General features: G+C 47.0%; 2 protein-coding genes across 4 annotated transcripts in view; both read left to right on the top strand.

The window, feature by feature from the left end:
* LOC105494325 (acyl-coenzyme A thioesterase 1) overlaps positions 1-2,893 on the top strand; it is a 41,405-nt gene extending 38,512 nt beyond the window's left edge. For all 3 annotated transcript variants that reach the window (XM_071099895.1, XM_071099894.1, XM_071099896.1), the window contains 2 exons: positions 299-501; positions 2,145-2,893. In XM_071099895.1, the coding sequence (XP_070955996.1) occupies positions 299-501; positions 2,145-2,750 (809 nt within the window). In that variant the 3' untranslated portion in view covers positions 2,751-2,893. The remainder of the gene's footprint in view (positions 1-298; positions 502-2,144) is intronic.
* Positions 2,894-15,685: 12,792 nt separating this feature from the next.
* On the top strand, positions 15,686-20,085 carry LOC105494284 (acyl-CoA thioesterase 4). The gene is made up of 3 exons (XM_071099890.1): positions 15,686-16,471; positions 17,746-17,948; positions 19,372-20,085. The coding sequence occupies exons 1-3, from the start codon at positions 16,015-16,017 to the stop codon at positions 19,975-19,977; spliced, it is 1,266 nt and encodes a 421-aa protein (XP_070955991.1). The 5' UTR covers positions 15,686-16,014; the 3' UTR covers positions 19,978-20,085.
* Positions 20,086-21,072: the final 987 nt, after the last annotated feature.

Below are 21,072 nucleotides of genomic sequence, written 5' to 3'. Positions count from 1 at the left end.
TGTCTTGTACGTAGCAGTCTTTCTTGCTGTTTCTTGGTGGCGCACCATTAAATGGATTCATTCACCAGTCAAAGGACATATGGGTTGTTTCCAGTCTTTGGCTATAATGAGTAAAGTCACTATCAACACTTGCCAGAAGTTTCTGGACGAACACAGGTTTTCATTTCTCGTGGGAATATAACCTAGGAGTGGGATTGCTGGGTCACATGTATGGTAAGTGTGTATTTAACTTGATAAGAAACCATCCAGCTGTTTCAGGAATAGCTTAGCTTTGCGTTTTGTTTTGTTTCTTCCCAAGAACCTGGGCCCTTTCCTGGGATTGTGGACTTGTTCGGAACTGGAGGTGGCCTGCTGGAGTATCGGGCTAGTCTGCTGGCTGGGAAGGGTTTTGCTGTGCTGGCTCTGGCTTATTATAACTATGAAGACCTCCCCAAGACCATGGACATCCTCCATCTGGAGTACTTTGAAGAAGCCGTGAACTACTTGCTCAGTCATCCTGAGGTTAGTTCTTCTCTCAGATTTACGGGCTATGATGTATCAGGTCTCTTCTTGAATGGTCTGCGTGTTCACAGAAGTTGGCCCATTCATGGCAGCCATTCCCTACCCCAACACACACTACCTTTTTAAGTCACTTCTTTTTTTTTTTTTTTTTGAGATGGAGTCTCACTCTGTCGCCCAGGCTGGAGTGCAGTGGCCGGATCCCAGCTCACTGCAAGCTCCGCCTCCCAGGTTCACGCCATTCTCCTGCCTCAGCCTCCCGAGTAGCTGGGACTACAGGCGCCCGCCACCTCACCTGGCTAGTTTTTTGTATGTTTTTTAGTAGAAACGGGGTTTCACCGTGTTAGCCAGGATGGTCTCGATCTCCCGACCTTGTGAGCCGCCCGTCTCGGCCTCCCAAAGTGCTGGGATTACAGACTTGAGCCACTGCGCCCGGCCTTAAGTCACTTCTTACAGTTTCTTTCTTTATTTTTTTTGAGATGGAGTCTCACTCTGTTGCCAGACTGGAGTCCAGTGTTGTGATCTTGGCTTACTGCAGCCTCCACATCCCAAGTTCAAGTGATTCTTGTGCCTCAGCTTCCCGAGTAGCTGGGATTACAGGCACCTGCCACCATGCCCAGCTAATTTTTGTGTTGTTAGTAGAAGTGGGGTTTCACAATGTTGGTCAGGCTGGTCTTGAACTCCTGACTTCAAATGATCCACCCGCCTTGGCCTCCCAAAGTGCTGGATTACAGGCATGAGCCCCTATGCCTGGCCTAATTTTTGTATTTTTTTTTTTTTAGTAGAGATGGGATTTTGCCGTGTTGGCCAGGCTGGTCTCAAACTCCTGACCTCAAGTGATCTGCCCACCTCGGCCTCCCAGAGTGCTGGAATTACAGGTGTGAGCCACCACACTTGGCCTCTTAAAGACAGTTTCTATGCAATTCTATGTTACTATATTTTCTGCTAATGAATATACTCATAGTTGGTATTACACAATTTTAAATTCCAGTATGTTTTTTCTTTCTTTTTTTTTTTTTTTGAGATGGAGTCTTGCTGTGTCACCTAGGCTGGAGTGCAATGGTATGATCTAGGCTTACTGCAACCTGCACCTCCCGGGTTCAATCGATTCTCCTGCCGCAGGCTCCCGAGTAGCTGGGACTACAGGTGCATGCCACTACTGCCTGGCTAATTTTTGTATTTGTAGTAGAGACGGGGTTTCACCATGTTGGCCAGGCTGGTCTCAAACTCCTGACCTCAAGTGATCCACCCACCTCAGCCTCCCAAAGTGTTGGGATTACAGGCGTGAGCCACCACACCCGGCCATGAGATGATGTACTTGTTGATGATGACTCAGTTTAGTTATGACAGTGGGAATGGGTGACTCAGGTGGGAGAGAGAAAAAGATCATGGGAGATACGAGATTAAGGAACTGAGAAACCGGAGTGGTTGATAGATCTTCCACATGGTTATCACCAAGAGTGGTGATGGAGAAATTATGGAAAGGAAGAGATAGAGTGGGGGTAAATTCCCAAAGCTGCAAATCTGGGTAAATGGTAGAACCCAGATTCAGACTCAGGTTCAAGTAACTTCCAGGGTGGGCACAACTCACTGTGTTCCACTGTTTGTGGAGTCATTCTTCTTCTTTTTCCTTGTCCCTTTCTCAGGTAAAAGGTCCAGGAGTTGGGCTGCTTGGAGTTTCCAAAGGGGGTGAGCTCTGCCTTTCCATGGCCTCTTTCCTGAAGGGCATCACGGCTGCTGTCATCATCAATGGCTCTGTGGCCAATGTTGGGGGAACCTTACACTACAAGGGTGAGACCCTGCCCCCGGTGGGCGTCAACAGAAATCGCATCAAGGTGACCAAAGATGGCTATGCAGACATTGTGGATGTCCTGAACAGCCCTTTGGAAGGACCTGACCAGAAGAGCTTCATTCCTGTGGAAAGGGCAGAGAGCACCTTCCTGTTCCTGGTAGGTCAGGATGACCACAACTGGAAGAGTGAGTTCTATGCTAATGAGGCCTGTAAACGCTTGCAGGCCCATGGGAGGAGAAAGCCCCAGATCATCTGTTACGCAGGGGCGGGACACTATATTGAGCCTCCTTACTTCCCGCTGTGCCGGGCTTCCCTGCATGCCTTGGTGGGCAGTGCTATTATCTTCGGAGGGGAGCCCAGGGCTCATGCCATGGCTCAGGTGGATGCTTGGAAACAACTCCAGACTTTCTTCCACAAACACTTGGGTGGCCAAGAGGGGACAATCCCAGCAAAATTGTAATTTTTATTTGATCCTCTCTGTTGCTAATCTCTCCTGGAAACATCTTGCCACATTTAGTGTGTGTATGTGTATTCATTCTTTTCTTTTTAATAACTACTTAAAGTTTCTCCCCCTCATTATTAAAATGAATTTACCAGTAAGAATGAGTTTTGAAGATTTTTATAAACTGTACACTTGATCAGTTTGGGAAGGGAGTAACTGTAGAAAACACAAGAAATGGAAAAAGTCTCCCTATCTGAACACACAACTGATAAGGCTTTAGTTCTGAAAGGAAAAGTGAGTAACATCAATTAACAGTGTCTGGTACATAAATGGAGTTCAATAGTTATTTGCTGAATGTGTACAAATGAGCCAGGCATGGTGGCTCACACCTGTAATCCTAGCACTTTGGGAGGCCGAGGTGGCGGATCACTTGAGGTCAGGAGTTTGAGACCAGCCTGGCCAATGAGGTGAAACCCTGTCTCTACTAAAATACAAAAAATGAGCCGGGCATGGTGGTACGCACCTGTAGTCCTAGGTACTCGGGAGGCTGAGGCAGGAGAATTGCTTGAACCTAGGAGGTGGAGGTTATAGTGAGAAGAGATTGCACTACTACCCTCCAGCCTGGGCAACGGAGCAAGACTCTGCCTCACAAATAAATAAATTAATTAATTTAATGATTACCTACTGTTGAAGAAAAGCACATAATATAAAAAGTATATCAGGTTTGAGTTTCTCCTTTAAGAACGGAAGTTAACATCTTGCCTATAACCTGATTACTAGTTCGATATAAAACCACTAAAAAATTTTCAAAACAAATACATATTTAGTTCTTTGATATCTTCTCCTTCAATTAATAAGGATTCTCCTAGTGCAAATAAATTCTACGTTCCTGTTTATACATAAAGACTTTCAGGATTTAATTGTTTCAAAAGCTGATAAAACATTATTTAGATGAATTACATAAGTGATTTTAATAATGACACGTGAAAACAATTCAGGCTTGGCGTGGTGGCTCACACTTGTAATGCCAGCACTTTGGGAAGCCAAGACCGGTGGATTGCTTGAGCTCAAGAGTTCAAGACAAGCCTGGGCAACATGGCGAAACCCTGTCTCAACAAACAAATAGCCAGACACGGTGGCGCATGCCTATAGTCCCAGCTACTTGGGAGGCTGAGATGGGAGAACTGCTTGAACCCGGGAGTCAGAGATTGCAGTGAGCCGAGATCATGCTACTGCGCTCCAGCCCGGGCGACAGCAAGACACTCTCAAAAAAAAAAAAAAAGAAAAGAAAAGACAATCTTTATAACACTTGATATAAATAGTTCCACAATAAACTTGGTTTTCTTAAACCTTAGTTTTATTTAAAGGAAAAAAACCCTTTATTTCTTTCCTTTTTTTTTTTTTTTTGGAGGCAGGGTCTCACTCTGTTGCCCAGGCTGGAGTGCGGTGGCACAGTCACGGCTCACTGCAGCCTCAACCTTGTAGGTTTAAGCTATCCTCCCACCTCAGCCTCCCTAGCAGCTGAGATCACAGGCATACACTACCATGCCTGGCTAATTTTTAATTTTTTGTACAGATGGGGTCTCCCAGTGTTACCCAGGCTAGTCTTGAATTACTGAGCTCAAACAATCCTCCTGCCTCAGCCTCCCAAAGTGCTGAAATTACAGGTGTGAGCCACCGCTGCCAGCTTCAGGCACCTTTTTTCTGAAGGAATTCATGGTTTTGTAGCAGTAGAATATAACCAGATCTACAGTAGAGAGCTGATATCCTGAGATGAAGCTACCTCCTGTGGTACTCTGCAACCCACCAATGCAGCTGGTGCCACGTCTGTCCAAACTTCCACAAGAATGCCAGTGCAGGGCACGGAGCCCCATTTAGAGTACACACGACCCGAGGCTCTGAGAACTCTTAGAGATGATGCAATCTGGGACAGTGCCCATAGCTGGCCTGGCCAAGTCCCACCCCAAGATGCCAGGGCACAACACAAAATTTCAGTTCATACTTTTTTATCTTTTCTCTTGCAATTATATGTGACTCTCTTAGAAAAGTGCAATAGTTAAAACCTGTTTTAGTAGATGCTGGATCCCAAACCTGAGTCTGCTGAAGCCCTTTTGAGACCTTAGGGACCCTGTTGCCCATTCTTAGAAATTCGGGCTCGTGAATTTTAGATTCAGAAGCACCACAGATGAGTTGGTGGGTGTAGAAGCACATGCCTGTAATCCCAGCTACATGGGAGGCTGAGGCAGTAGGATTGCTTGAGTGCAGTTCAAGACCAGCCTAGGTAACATAGTGGGACACCATCTTATAAAAACAATTTTTTTTTGAGATGGAGTCTCACTGTGTTGCCCAGGTTACACTACAATGGCTTGATCTTGGCTCACTGCATCCTCTGTCTCCTAGGTTCAAGTGATTCTCCTGTCTCAGTCTCCCAAGTAGCTGAGATTATAGGCGCCCACCACCACACCCAGCTAAATTTTTTGTTTTTAGTAGAGATGGTGTTTTGCCATGTTGGTCAGGCTGGTCTTGAACTCCTGACCTCAGGTGATCCACCCGGCTTGGCCTTCCAAAGTGCTGGAATTATAGGCGTGATCCACTGTACCTGGCAAAAAAATGTTTTAATAACATGAAAAAATTTTTTAAGCACCACGGGGGTTCACATTACCTATCAGCCTCTTGACATTTCGTCGTCGTCTTTTTTTTTTTTTTTTTTTTGAGACAGGATCTAACTCTGTCACCCAGGCTAGAGTGCAGTGGCAGTGACATGATCGCGGCTCACTACAGTCTCGATCTCTAAGACTCAAGTGGTCTTCCCACCTCAGCCCCCTGAGCAGCTGGGACTGCAGACACATGCCACCATGCCCAGCTCATTTTTGTATTTTTGCAGAGACAGGGTTTCACCATGTTGCCCAGGCTGGTCTCAACTTCTCAAGTTGAGATTGGGATTGCTCAAGCAATCCGCCCATCTTGGCCTACCAAACTGCTTGGATTACAGGCATGAGCAACCGGGCCCAGCCTAGTTAGTCTTTATTAGTTATTTGACAGGCATCTTTCTTTTCATTTTCAACCCATGCACACTGTGAACTTTGTAAAATATACAGAAAAGTTCATTAAACTCACATGCTCCACAATGATTCATTTATTTTAAAATAGAGGTCGGGTGCGGTCGCTTATGCCCGTAATCCTGGCGCTTTGGGAGGCCAAGGCGGGCAGATCACCTGAGGTCAAGAGTTGGAGACCAGCCTGACCAATATGATGAAACTCCGTCTCTACTAAAAATACAAAAAATTAGCGGGGCGTGGTGGCGGACTCCTGTAGTCCCAGCTACCCGGGAGACTGAGACAAGAGAATGGCGTGAACCTGGGAGGCGGAGCCTGCAGCAAGCCAAGATCGTGTCACTGCACTCTAGGCTGGGCGACAGAGTGATACTCTGTCTCAAAAAAAAAAAAAAAAAAAAAAATCCAGGTGTGGTGGCACGCGCCTGTAATCCCAGCTACTTGGGAGGCTAAGACAGGAGAATCTCTTGAACCCAGGAGGCGGAGGTTGCAGTGAGCCGAGATCACACCATTGCACTCCAGCCTAGGCAACAAGAGCGAAACACCATCTCAAAAAATAAAAATGAAAAGGCCGGGTGCAGTGGCTCACACCTGTAATCCCAACCCTTTGAGAGGCCCAGGCGAGCGGATCATGAGGTCGGGAGTTTGAGACCAACTTGGCCAACATGGTAAAACCCCATTTCTACTAAAAATACAAACAATAGCCAGGCGTGGTGCTGGGCGCAGTGCCGGGCACCTGTAATCCCAGCTACTCGGGACGCTGTGGTGGGCGAATGACTTGAAACCGGAAGGTGGAGGTTGTGGTGAGCCGAGATCATGCCACCGCACTACAGCCCGGGTGAAAGGGCAAAACTCCGTCTCAGAAAAAAAGAGATGGTGTCTCCTTATGTTGCCCCTGCTGTTCTTAAACTCCTGGGCTCAGGCAATCTTCCCACCGTGGCCTCTCCCAAAGTGCTGGGATTACAGGCATGCACCACTGCACCTGACCATCATGAATAATTTTAGAGGGAAACATCACGTAACCAATACCCAAGTCCAATGGGCATGGTTTTTAAAGGCATATTTCAAGTGTACCACGTGGAGAGCTGATTATTATTTAATGTTTTAAACATCCCCGGGAAGTAGCGAACATTCCTGTCACATTCTGCAGAAAAAGAAATTGAAGCAGGGGGCAAAGCCGTTTGCCAAGGTCATAGAGCCTGCAAGCCAATGGCAAGGCGGGATCTGAACCTGGGGCTTCAGATCCTGGGGCTTTATCTGATTAAATAGCAAGAGAGAGTGCTGAGATTTTTTTGGTGGTGGACAGTGCCTGAGGCAAGCCATTTTGAGAGCATCTGGGCCAGTTGGGGAATTGAATCTTTACCAGGGCCTCCCACCTCCTGTTGCCCCTTCTCTGCAGGTGATCCCCCTCCCACAGTACCACCCCAACCACTCAGAATCCCCAAGCCTTCTTCTTTGCACATGCTGAAGCTAGTAGTGCCCTCCACTCCACCCCAGCATCAGGCACCCTGGCCCAAGCCCTTCCCTGGGACCCCTTCCTCCTCTCATGAGGCCTCCTTCCCAGCCCCTCAGAACAGCCTCCTTTATGAGACTGGCCAAGATCCCACTGAAACCTTCCCTATCAACTTTATAAAATTACTCAGGGAAGAAGGGAGGGGGCAACATGCAAATCAGCCCAGCTTGTCTCACACACAGCATTGGTCATGGGGTCAACTGCTCTCTGACCCACTTGCTCAGAGTTGTTTGCTGCCTGTTGCTCCAGAGTCACATAGACCCTGTCACGAGGTCATAGTTCCCCTTCACTGCTCTATAGATAACAGCTTGAACATTATAAAACGTTAACTTTTCCATTCTAGATATTCTTTCAGGTCCTGCGCACCAGTGAAACTGAGGCAGGATAGGTAGTTAAGGAAGTGACCGTGTTCTCGGGATGCAGCGACCATGGCACCCGCACAGTCAACACAGTGAGCCTCAGCATTCGCATTGTAATTGCGCTCATTCAAGCAAAGCTATCTTCAGTAGGGAATTTCCCCCATAGACAGCATGAGCATTTTGATGTTACCTGTCCTCAAACGGATATTTTGCTCATTATAATAGTAGAAGACAGCCCTACGTGGAGATGTAATATGCTAGTGAGGCATGTGACATATGAACAAGCATGTACAGCTACTGCGCATGTGCACCCAGAACATGCCTACTAGCAACACCTCTTCCCACCACCTTATGAATAATCATGTAAGACTCCCATATAGGGAGTCTCCCTACTGCCAGTGTCTGCTGGCTCACCCTTATGAGCAGCCTGCCTTGAATCCTCTCTCTCTCATGGTATACCGTCCATTCTGCACGTAACTTTCAAAATATTCTTTTTCCTTTGCAACAAATTATGCTGCACTTCTTTCGCTGTGTGTCTCATTTAAATTCTTTTAAATCAAGAAGACAAGAACTGAGGTGTCACATCAGCCACCAACGAAACTGCTGATGCCAGCTTGTCAGAAGGACCCCACAGGAACTCACCAAAGAATGCAGTTTTGGCCGGGCGCGGTGGCTCATGCCTATAATCCCAACTCCATCTTGAAGAAAAAAAGAAAAAAAATTAGCTGGGCATAGTGGTGCATGCCTGTAGTCCCAGCTACTCGGGAGGCTGAGGCACGAAAATCGCTTGAACCTGGGAGGCTGAAGTTGCAGTGAACTGAGACCGCACCACTGCATTTCAGCCTGGGTGACAGAGTGAGACTCCTTCTCAAGAAAAGAGAGAAATGCCATACACCCTAGAGTTAAACAGTATATAGCCAATCACTAAATGATGTTATATCTCTAAACCAATGAGAATTCCTGACAAACAACTTCTTTTTCTTTTTTTTTTTTTTTGAGACGGAGTCTGGCTCTGTTGTCCAGGCTGGAGTGCAATGGTACAGTGTTGGTGTGGTCTTGGCTCACTGCAACCTCTGCCTTCCAGATTCAAGCTATTCTCCTGCCTCAGCCTCCCAAGTATCTGGGATTACAGGCGCCCACTACCACGCCCTGCTAACTTTTGTTTGTTTGTTTTTTAGATGGAGTTTCACTCTGTCGCCCAGACTGGAGTGTAGTGGTGTGATCTCGGCTCACTGCAACCTCCGCCTCCCAGGTTGGAGCAATTCTCCTGCCTCAGCCTCCCAAGTAGCTAGGACTACAGGAGTGGGCCACCACATCCAGCTAATTTTTGTATTTTTAGTAGAGACCGGGTTTCATCGTGTTAGCCAGGATGTTCTCGATCTCCTGACCTCATGATCCACCCGCCTCAGCCTCCTGAAGTGATTACAGGCATGAGCCACTGCACCCGGCCTTTTTTTTTTTTTTTTTTTCTTCTTCTTTTTGAGACAGGGTCTCACTGTTGCCCAGGCTGGAGTGGAGTGGTGCCATCACAGTTCACTGCAGTCTTGAACTACCCGGGTCAGACGATCCTCTCACCTCAGCCTCCCTAGTAACTGGGATTACACGTGTACCACCATGCCCAGCTAATGTGTGTGTGTGTGTGTGTGTGTGTGTGTGTGTGTGTGTGTGTGTATTTTTTGTTGATATGGGGTCTCCCTATGTTACGCAGGCTAGTCTTGAACTCCTGGGCTCAAGTGATCCCACCTCAGCTTCCTAAAGTGCTGGGATTACAGGTGTAAGCCACCATGCCCGGCCTCTGACAAACAACTTTTATAATGTTGATTGAAAAGTAAAATAACAGCATTAGAACTTAGAGAAATCATAGTTAGATTTATTCTGAGCCAAGTTTCAGGACTTAAGCTGAGGAACACAGACTCCACATAGACCAAGAATATGTCGTGAAGGAGGTTCAGTGAGGCACCATTTTCTAACGGGGATACGTGTGGCACAAAAGGTGGGAGAAGCAGTTGGGGAAGCAGCAGTTACATTCTTAAGATTCTCATTGCTGTTCAGTGAAGCTGTAGCTAAGCTAAGATGACTATGAGGTGGGGACAAAGGTTAGGCGTTTTACGGTCTGATAGAGGATCATTCATTCCACTCTGTTCTACATCTGAAAACACTGATAAACAGGTTTATGACCAGTACCTGTCAGTGAAATACATAATCAACTCCAGTTACACAGGCAAGAGGTCAGCTTTAGTTTATAGGCCTTGTTTTTTGTTTGTTTTTGAGACGGAGTCTCACTCTATGACCCAGGCTGGAATGCTGTGGCGCGATCTCGGCTCACTGCAACCTTCACCTTCCGGGTTCAAGCGATTCTCCTGTGTCAGCCTCCCAAGCAGCTGGGATCACAGGCGCCCACCACCACATCTGGCTAAGTTTTATATTTTTAGTAGAGATGGGATTTCATCCTGTTGGCCAGGCTGGTCTGAAACTCCTGACCTCAAGCAATCTGTCCACCTCTGAGTCCCAAAGTGCTGGGATTCTAGGTGTGAGCCACGGCACCCAGCCCAAAGGCTTTTTATCGATAGTAAAAATATTACTTTTATTATAATGTTTGGGAGGCCGAGAGAGGTGGATGACCTGAGGTCAGGAGTTTGAAACCAGCCTGGCCAACATGGTGAAACCCGCCTTTACTAAAAATACAAAAATTAGATGGGTGTGGTGGTGGGTGCCTGTAATCCTAGCTACTTGGGAGGCTAAGGCAGGAGAATTGCTTGAACTCAGGAGGCAGAAGTTGCAGTGAGCCGAGATTGTGCCACTGCATTCCGGCCTGGGCGACACAGTGAGGCTCTGTCTCAAAAAAAAAAACCAACATGTAAACTGCCAAACCAGTGTGATTTCTTCTTTTCTCAAGGAAAACATTTAGTTTTTATTTTTACTTAAAATAATTTTTTTAGGCCGGGCACATTGGCTCACTCCTGTAATCTCAGCACTTTGGGAGGCCGAGGCAGATGGATCATCTGAGGTTGGGAGTTGGAAACCAGCCTGACCAACATGGAGAAGCCCTGTCTGTACTAAACATACGAAATTAGCTGGGTGTGGTGGCACATGCCTGTAATCCCAGCTACTCAGGAAGGCTGAGGCAGGAGAATCACTTGAACCCAGGAGGCAGAGGTTGCGGTGAGCTGAGATCGCGCCATTGCACTCCAGCCTGGGTAATAAGAGCGAAACTCCGTCTCAAAAAGAAAAAAAATTTTTTTTTAGAGGCCAGGCTCAGTGGTTCATGCCTGTAATCGCAGCACTTTGGGAGGCCGAGGCAGGCGGATCATCCGAGGTCGGGAGTTGGAGACCAGACCAGCCAACATGGTAAAACCCTGCCTCTACTAAAAATACAAAAAATTAGCTGGGCGAGGTGGCATGCACCTGTAGTCCCAGCTACTTGGGAGGCTGAGATATGAGAATTGCTTCAACCCAGGAGGTGGAGGTTGCAGTGACCTGGGTCGCCCACTCCAACCTGGGCGACACAGTGAGATGCTGTCTCAAAAAAAAAAAAAAAAAAAAAATTTGTTTTAGGGACAGAATCTTGTTCTGATGCCCAGAGCTGCAGTGCATTGGTGTGATCATAGCTCAATTGCAGCCTCAAACTTCTGGGCTTAAGCCATCTTCCCATCCCAGCCTTCCTGAGTAGCTGAGACTGCAGGTATGCACTATTACACCTGCCTAATTTTTTGTAGAGCTGGAATCTTGCTCTGTTGCCCAGGCTGGTTTCAAACTTCTGGCCTCAAGCAGTCTTCCCACCTGGGTCTCCCAAAGTGCTGGGATTACAAGTGTGAGCCACCATGCCTGGCAAAACATTTTGTTTTTTAGTTCCATACTGAAGTCCATGAGTGTTCAATTATTTGTTTCAATTTTTGTCTCAGTTTTATGGTGATATTACCACAGAATATTGAGTTTACTCAATTTCCTCCCTAATATAGAAAAATTAGATGATTCTCTGCCTGGTGTAAAAAAAAAACAAATAGATCAGCTGCCAGTTATTCTTGGGCATTTTTTCTCTGCATTAGCTTCAGAGTGTCAAGATAGACTGTTGATTAAGCCTACTGACAGGAGTATTTGCACACTTGTTTGGAGATTTATCAAAAATAAGATATATTTTGACACAGACTTCTTGCTCCCCCCGCTCCCCTTTTGGCAACATCCACTTTTTTTTTTTTTTTTTTTTTTTTTGAGACAGAATCTTGCTCTGTCACCCTAGCTGGAGTGTAGTGATGCCATCTTAGTTCACTGCCACCTCTGCCTCCTGGGTTCAAGGAATCTTCCTGCCTTAGCCTCCCGGGACATTGCTGGGACTATAGGCGTGGGCTACTACACCCGGTTACTTTTTGCATTTTTAGTAGAGACGGGGTTTTGCCACATTGGCCAGGTTGGTCTCAAACTCCTGGCCTCAAGTGATCTGCCCGCCTTGGCCTCCCAAAGTGCTAGGATTACAGGAATGAGCCACCACACCTGGCCCATCCACTTGTTTTTGCTTTATTTCAATACTTATTACTATTCTGATTATCAGTAAAATTTCTGCTAGGAACACCAGTGGATTTACCTTATCTCCCCTGACTTGTTTCCACGGGACCTCCCATTGCCACTTGATTTTGAGGATTGAAGATAAACTGGGGGAGAATTATCTAGCAGCAAAATACTGCTAATGTGCTTAATTATTTTCTTGTTTTCCAACATATATTTTATGTCAAATTCTGTGTTCAAATCTAAATACACCCGTCTTGTCAAAGTCAGTCTCCAACTTCCAAATTCCTTAATTTGCCCCATTAATAATCATAACTCCTATTAGACCCATATTTTATTTATCTAATATTTTTTGTTTTTGTTTTTGTTTTGAGATGGAGTTTCATTTTTGTCGCCTAGGCTGGAGTACAATGGTGTGATCTTGGCTCACTGCAACCTCTGCCTCCTGGGTTCAAGCGATTCTCCTGCCTCAGCCTCTCGAGTAGCTGGGATTACAGGTGCACACCACCACGCTGGCTAATTTTTGTATATTTAGTAGAGACGGGGTTTCACCATGTTGGCCAGGCTGGTCTCGAACTCCTGACCTCAAGTGATCCACCTGCTTCAGCCTCCCAAGGTGCTAGGATTACAGGCGTGAGCCACCGAGCCCAGCCTATTTCTCTAAATATTAAAAGCGTCCTTTCTTGCCCTGGATTTCAAAAAGCCATCAGTACCATCATGAGAAGTTCCTCCGCCACACTCATATTGTCAGGTACCTGCTCAGCATATATTACACTTCTCTCTTTTAGGAGAATTGCTGATTTTATTGCCCCTCCCCCTGCAGCTGTGGGTTCCGGGGAATGCTAACTCCACTCTGATCCCAGGGGCAATGGTGGCAATCTCCATTTGGTTTAAGCCAATTTCAACATTCCATGACAGGAGAAAATATGTGACTTAGACCTTTCTTAGAAATCTGAATCTTCTCCCTCCTACTCAATATAAGCAAAAAAGGATGAGGCCACAATTAGCTGACAGCCACCTTATGATGTTATTAATGGCAGAGAAGACAGAAAGAAGAGGTTCCTGGTGTCATCATTTAGCCATTGGATCAATCAAATGTTAAACCACACCTACTCTTGATTTTCCATCCAATAAATTTACTTTTCTTTTTTGTGTTTAATTAAAAAGTTTTAAAAAAATTAAGGAGGCCGGGCATGGTGGCTCACGCCTGTAATCCCAGCACTTTGGGAGGCCGAGACAGGCGGATCACGAGGTCAGGAGATCGAGACTATCCTGGCTAACCCGGTGAAACCCCGTCTCTACTAAAAAATACAAAAAACTAGCCGGGCGAGGTGGCGGGCGCCTGTAGTCCCAGCTACTCGGGAGGCTGAGGCAGGAGAATGGCGTAAACCCGCGAGGTGGAGCTTGCAGTGAGCTGAGATCCGGCCACTGCACTCCAGCCTGGGTGACAGAGCGAGACTCCGTCTAAAAAAAAAAAAAATAATAATTAAGGAACAGGAACATGAACCCTGGGCCCTCAGATTAAAAGTCCGATGCTCAGGGGCCAGGCGCGGTGGCTCACGCCTGTAATCCCAGCACTTTGGGAGGCCGAGGCGGGCGGATCACGAGGTCAGGAGATCAAGACCATCCTGGCTAACATGGTGAAACCCCGTCTCTACTAAAAAATACAAAAAACTAGCCGGGCACGGTGGCGGGCGCCTGTAGTCCCAGCAGCTACTCGGGAGGCTGAGGCAGGAGAATGGCGTGAACCCGGGAGGCGGAGCTTGCAGTGAGCCGGGATCGCGCCACCGCACTCCAGCCTGGGCGACAAAGTGAGACTCCTTCTAAAAAAAAATAAATAAATAAAAAATAAAAGTCCGATGCTCTACCAACTGAGCTATCTGGGTGGTTTACTTATTTTTTCTTACATCTTATATTTTAAAGCAGTTTTAGGTTCATAGCAAAATTGAGCAGAAGGTAGAGATTTCCCATACACTCCCTGTGCCCCCCAAGACATGCATAGTTCCCTCACCTCCACTATGAACATCCCCCACCAGAATGGTCCACCTGTTACAACTGATTAACCATCACTGACATATCATTATCACCCCAAATCTCTAGTTTGCTTTAAGGTTCACTCTTGGTGATTGTTCTACATCTATAGTTTTGGAGAAACATATAATGACATATATCCACCATTATAGTATCATATAGAATAGTTTCACTGCCCTCAAAATTGTCTGTGTTCCAACTATTCATCCCTCCCTTCCCACAACCCCTGGCAACTACTTATCTTTTTACTATCTCCAATAGTTTTGCTTGCTTGCTTGCTTTTTTCCTTTCTTTCTCTTTCTTTCCCTTCCTTCCCTCTCTTTGCTCTCTTTCCCTGTCTTTGTTTCTCTCTTTTCTTTCTCTTTCCTTCCTCCTTCCTTCCTTTTTCTTTCCTTCTTTTCTCTTTTCTTTCTTTTTCCTTCCTTCCTTTCTTCTCTTTCCTTTTCTTTCTTTCTTTTTTTTTTTTTTTTTGAGACAGAGTTTCGCTCTGTCACCCAGGCTGGAGTGCAGTGGTGTGTGATCTCAGCTCACTGCAACCTCTGCCTGCCAGGTTCAAGCAATTCTCCTGCCTTAGCCTCCCCTGTAGCTGAGACTACAGGTGTGCACCATCACGCCCCGCTCATTTTTGTATTTTTAGTAGAGACAGGGTTTCACCATGTTGGCCAGGCTGGTCTTGATCTCCTGACCTCAAGTGATCTGCCCGCCTCAGCCTCCCAAACTGCTGGGATTACAGGCATGAGCCACTGTGCCCGGCCTATATTATATTTCATTAAAAAGCTTTTTAAATAAACTGACATGGAGGGCCAGGCACGGTAGGTAGCTCACACCTACAGTCCTAGCACTTTGAGATTACAGAGGCGGGAGGATAGATTGTGCTCAGGAGTTTGAGACCAGCCTGGGAATCATGGTGACACCTCCTCTCTAAAAATAAACATTTAAAAATTAGCGCCGCATTGGTGGCGCGCTGTCTGTAGTCACAGATACTCCAAAAGCTGAGACAGGAGGATCAGTTGAGCCTGGGAGGTCGAAGCTGCAGTGACCCGAGATCGAGCCACCGCTTTGCAGCCTGGATGACAGCGACTCTGTCTCAAATAAAAACAACAACAACAACAAAAAGCAGGCAGGGCGCAGCGGCTCACGCCTGTAATCCCTAGCACTTTGGGAGGCTGAGGCGGGAAGATCAGTTGAAGTCAGGAGTTCAAGACCAGCCTGGCCAACATGGTGTAACGCCGTCTCTGCCAAAAATCAAAAATAAGCCGGGCGTGGTGGCGCGTGCCTGTAATCCCAGCTACTCAGGAGGCTGAGGCAGGAAAATAGCCTGAACCCGGGAGGCAGAGGTTGCAGTGAGCCGAAGCGCCACTGCACTCCAGCCTGGGCGACAGAGTGAGACTCCCGTTTCAAAAAAAAAAAAAAGTTAAAAACAAACAAAACCTTCCATGGAACCCATGAAAGGCTGGAATTTGGCTTGATCTCATTCGCCTCTGGTTTCACCACAAATCGATCAACCAACAACTTTCATTCCAACAACCGAGGGTGCTGTGAGGCAGAGAGGCTTTCTAAGGGGTGGGTTGGGCGCCACACCTTGCGCGCCCCGGGGCCCGAGGAGACGATCCTGGAGAAGAGCCTGGCTACTTTTGCCTCAGACGAGTCTGGAGCGCCGGGTTAACCGGTCTGAAGTCCCAAGCGCTTTCTGGGACTGCTCAGCCAGCCACCGGCAGGCCCCGGCACCAGGGGACGCCAGACGCCCTCTGGACATTCGGCGCGCTTGCCACGATCTTGGACGGGCCTCGGGCCTTGACCTTTGGATTCCCCGCTCCGGCTCCAAGATGTCAGCAACGCTGATCCTGGAGCCCCCGGGCCGCTGCTGCTGGAACGAGCCGGTGCGCATTGCAGTGCGCGGCCTGGCCCCGGAGCAGCGGGTCACGCTGCGCGCGTCCCTGCGCGACGAGAAGGGCGCGCTCTTCCGGGCCCACGCGCGCTACTGCGCCGACGCCCGCGGCGAACTGGACCTGGAGCACGCGCCCGCACTGGGCGGCAGCTTCGCGGGACTCGAGCCCATGGGGCTGCTCTGGGCCCTGGAACCCGAGAAGCCTTTTTGGCGCTTCCTGAAGCGGGACGTAGAGATTCCCTTTGTCGTGGAGTTGGAGGTACTGGACGGCCACGACCCCGAACCCGGACGGCTGCTGTGCCAGGCGCGGCACGAGCGCCTCTTCCTCCCGCCGGGGGTGCGGCGCGAGTCGGTGCGCGCGGGCCGGGTGCGCGCCACGCTCTTCCTGCCGCCAGGTGAGCTGGGATGCTGGCGGGAGGTGTGAGCGTCGGTTGCCTGAGTCTCCGTTGCTTTCTTTCCAGGGCTGATTTAGCACTGATTTGGTTTCGGAGCAAGGTCAGAGAAGCTAGCATTGACTATGTCGGTGGCCACTCTACCAAAATAGAGGATTTGGTACTGGGCGTGGTGTCTCACGCCTGTAATCCCAGCACTTTGGAGGCCGAGATGGGCGGATCACTTGAGATCAGGAGTTCGAGACCAGCCTGGCCAACATGGTGAAACCCCGACTCTACTGAAAATACAAAAATTAGTACGGCATGGTGGCACACGCCTGTAGTCCCAGCCACTGGGGAGGCTGAGGCACGAGAATCACTTGAACCTGAGAGACAGAGGTTGCAGTGAGCTGAGATCGCACCACTGCACTCCAGCCTGGGTGACAGAGCCAGACTCTGTCACAAAAAAAAGAAGAGAAAAAAGAAAAAAAAGAATTTTTTGTTAGGCTGGGTACTACGGCTTTTACTTGCATTATATTAGTCTCTATAATATTCCAATGAAGTTGGTATTGTTATTCTGCATTTGAAAAAGCGGTTCAGGTCGTCAGGTACATTATCCACTTTGCTATTAATCACTACCCTACAGATCTCTACAGGCATCAGCCTGACTTGTCTAAGGCAGAATGATGACAGTGAATGAGGCTATTACCAATGTCGCCTTCTTTAGTGTTCTAGGCACACTGAGTCTCTTCTCCACTTCTTCATGTCCTGCTTTATCACAGGTCATACTTCAGACTCCACTGCCTTTCTCACCTAAAACCATCTCTGGGTATTTCTTTTTCTTTCCTCCCTTTCTACATAGACATCTGAAATATCAGTACACTAAAAACCAGAGGGCTGATGCAACAGAACGTAAAATTTCGTTTCAATTGTTTTCTTTTCTTTTCTTTCTTTTTTTTCCTGAGACAGTGTCTGTCTCTGTTGCCCAGGCTGGAGTGCAGTGGTGTGGTCATAGCTCACTGCAGCCTCGACCTCCAGGACTCAAGTGATCCTCCCTCCATTGCCTCCCAAGTAGGCAGGACTACAGGCATGCACCACCATACTCGACTAATTTTTTTTTTCTTAAAAAGGGTCTCACTACATTGTCCAGGCTGGTCTTGAAATCCTGGCCTCAAGCGATCCTCCTGCCTTGGCCTCCTAAAGTGCTGAGATTACAAGCATGAACCACTGTGTCCAGCCAGGAAAGCACATTTTGTAAATTGTATAATGGCTTACATTTATAATATTTTGTTCTCTAGGACCTGGACCCTTCCCAGGGATCATTGACATCTTTGGTATTGGAGGGGGCCTGTTGGAATATCGAGCCAGCCTCCTTGCTGGCCATGGCTTTGCTGCGTTGGCTCTAGCTTATTATAACTTTGAAGATCTCCCCAAGAACATGGACAACATATCCCTGGAGTACTTCGAAGAAGCCCTGTGCTACATGCTTCAACATCCCCAGGTTCTCCTCATGTCCTTTATTTAATCAGTCTTTCTAGAAATATCTCCATAGAGAGTATAACCTGTACCATGTGCAGAAATGCTGCTCTGTTCTCTTTCACAAAGATTTCTTCTGGAGACTTCCTTGGCTTAAGGTGCCTATTTCCACTTTTTCTGTCAGATGAATTTGTGGTATAGAATTAATTGTAAAATCCACATGAGATTTTATTTAGTAATATTAAATATTATCTGTATATTGCAAATTGAATTTCTAATCCATTGTCTTTGCATGCTTGTTTTTTTGTTTGTTTGTTTGTTTTTGAGATCGAGTCTCGCTCTGTCACCCAGACTGGAGTGCAGTAGCCGGATCTCAGCTCACTGCAAGCTCCACGTCCCAGGTTTACGCTATTCTCCTGCCTCAGCCTCCCGAGTAGCTGGGACTACAGGCGCCCGCCACCTCGCCTGGCTAGTTTTTTGTATTTTTTAGTAGAGACGGGGTTTCACCGTGTTAGACAGGATGGTCTTGATCTCCTGACCTCATGATCGGCCCATCTCGGCCTCCCAACGTGCTGGGATTACAGGCTTGAGCCACCGCACCTGGCCGCATGCTTGTTTTTTAATTTTAATTTCCTGATGTCAGAGTATGTTCTCAGATTTTGGTCAGAACTTGTCCACCCCTTTCAGAAGCCAAAAATGAACTTAATTACTTACTCTGAAGTCTGGCTTTGTAATCATTTGATAAATGACTCACATCTTGGAACAGAACTTGGTTCCACACTATTGGATGCATTTGCCACATGAAGACTTCAGTCAGACCTACCTGAATGTGGTCCTGAACTTGATGGGCTCCGTGGCTCAGCATTCTCTAGCGGATAATTCTCTGAAATGTTTATAAATCAGTTTCCAAGGTTTTCAGTGATTTTAAGATTTGTTTACCATGTGTTCAGCCAGATAGTCTGCACATGAGAAGAAACTCACTTGTCAGCTGAAGTTGATTTTCTTGTGGATGATTCCCAGATTAAAGCTAGCAGCATCTCTGTTTGCATTTTAGGAAAATGTTTTTGAATTGGATAAGTTTTTTTTTTTTTTTTTTTTTTTAAAGACAGAGTCTCGCTCTGTCACCCGAGCTGGAGCGCACTGGCGCGATCTCAGCTCACTGCAACCTCTGCCTCTCAGGCTCAAGCAATTCTCCTGCCTCAGCCTCCTGGGTAACTGGGATTAGAGGTATATGCCACCACACTCTGCTAATTTTTTTTTTTTTTTTTTTTTTTTTGTATTTTTAATAGAGACAGGGTTCTACCATGTTGGCCAGGCTGTTCTCAAACTCCTGACCTCAAGTGATCCGCCCACCTCCGCCTCCCAAGGTGTTGGGATTACAGGTGTGAGCCACCGCGCCCAGTCTGGATAAGTTATTGACTCGATTCTTCTCTCTTCTTTTCTTCCAGGTAAAAGGCCCAGGCATTGGGCTTTTGGGCATTTCTTTAGGAGCTGATATTTGTCTCTCAATGGCCTCATTCTTGAAGAATGTCTCAGCCACGGTTTCCATCAATGGATCTGGGATCAGTGGGAACAAAGCCATCAACTATAAGCTCTGTAGCATTCCACCATTGGGCTATGACCTGAGGAGAATCAAGGTAGCTTTCTCGGGCCTCATGGACATCGTGGATATAAGGAATGATCTCGTAGGAGGGTATGAGAACTCCAGCATGATTCCAGTAGAGAAGGCCCAGGGGCCCATCCTGCTCATCGTCGGTCAGGATGACCATAACTGGAGGAGTGAGTTGTATGCCCAAAAAGTCTCTGAACGGTTACAGGCCCGTGGAAAGGAAAAACCCCAGATCATCTGTTACCCTGGGACTGGGCATTACATCGAGCCTCCTTACTTCCCCCTGTGCCCAGCTTCCCTTCACGAATTAGTAAACAAACATGTGATGTGGGGTGGGGAGCCCACGGCTCATTCTAAGGCCCAGGTAGATGCCTGGAAGCAGATTCTAGCCTTCTTCTGCAAACACCTGGGAGGTACCCAGAAAACAGCTTTCCCTAAATTGTAATGCATTTGTCTATTGTTGACATGAGAGATTCAAGATCAGGTTCTAGTGTTCAGTAACCCTATGTGAATCAGCTGTCTCCTGGATAACATTAAAGCCATGTCCTTGTCATTAGTGGTGTATTTTACGTAACTCTGTTGAATAAGCTTTGTCATTAGTTTTACTAATGTAACTTGCTTGTTGTAGAAGATTAAGAGGCATATGACACATATAAGTGAAAAGCATTCCCACCAGTTAACATTTGTGTTTCCTTCTAGATTTTTTTTAGTTAATGTTTTAAGTCATAGGTGAGCTTTAAAGCTGGTGACTTTTTCCATCACTGTGAAAGAATGGTCACCTAATGTTTGCTGTTCAACCTTCAGTAGCAGGGTAGAATTTTCTTTGGCCAGAAACATACAGAGGGGTGTTAATATGAGGAAAGGCAGCTGACCTTTTCATTATAAAGGTCGGAGAAGAATCCTTTGACAGGAGGAGATGAGACCTGTCTCTAGAATAGTTAAGTCTATACTCTCTTCCAAGGGTGAATGACTACGATCTATTTTCCCTCTCACTTCCTTTTTCTAAGAGCAGACCTTGGGGCAGAGTACAGTGGCTCACACCTATAATCCCAGTACTTTGGGAAGTCAAAGGGGGCAGATCCCTTGAGCTCAGGATTTCATGACCAGCCTAGGCAACATGGCAAAACCCAATCCCTACAAAAATTAGCCAAACATGGTGCACACCTGTAGTCCCAGCTACTCGAGAGACTGAGGTGGGAGGATTGCTTGAGCCCAGGAGGTCAAGGTTGGTGCAGTGAGCCATGATTGCATCTCTGTACTCTAGCCTGGGCAACAGAGTGAGACCTTGTTTCAAAAAAATAGACCTTGGAAAATCATACTGCGGTAATCCTGGAGGAATCATTCCTTTCTCTCCTTGATATCAACACTACGTAGCATTTATTATTATTATTATTATTTTTTGAGACAAAATCACTCTGTTGCCCAGGCTGGAGTGCAGTGACACGATCTCAGCTCACTGCAACCTCTGCCTCCTGGGTTCAAGCAATTCTCCTGCCTCATCCTCCTGAGTAGCTGGGACTACAGGCATATGCCACCATGC

Source organism: Macaca nemestrina, chromosome 7, assembly GCF_043159975.1.
Source record: "Macaca nemestrina isolate mMacNem1 chromosome 7, mMacNem.hap1, whole genome shotgun sequence".
Taxonomy (NCBI): Eukaryota; Metazoa; Chordata; class Mammalia; order Primates; family Cercopithecidae; genus Macaca; species Macaca nemestrina.
This window is presented reverse-complemented; position numbering and strand designations above follow the sequence as displayed.

Excerpts from the sequence above, each read along its gene's own strand:
- LOC105494284 (XM_071099890.1), top strand. The coding sequence starts at position 16,015 with ATGTCAGCAACGCTGATCCTGGAGCCCCCGGGCCGCTGCTGCTGGAAC. Across the intron at positions 16,472-17,745 it reads CACGCTCTTCCTGCCGCCAG|GACCTGGACCCTTCCCAGGG; the intron begins GTGAGCTGGGAT and ends TTTGTTCTCTAG. Across the intron at positions 17,949-19,371 it reads ACATGCTTCAACATCCCCAG|GTAAAAGGCCCAGGCATTGG; the intron begins GTTCTCCTCATG and ends CTTTTCTTCCAG.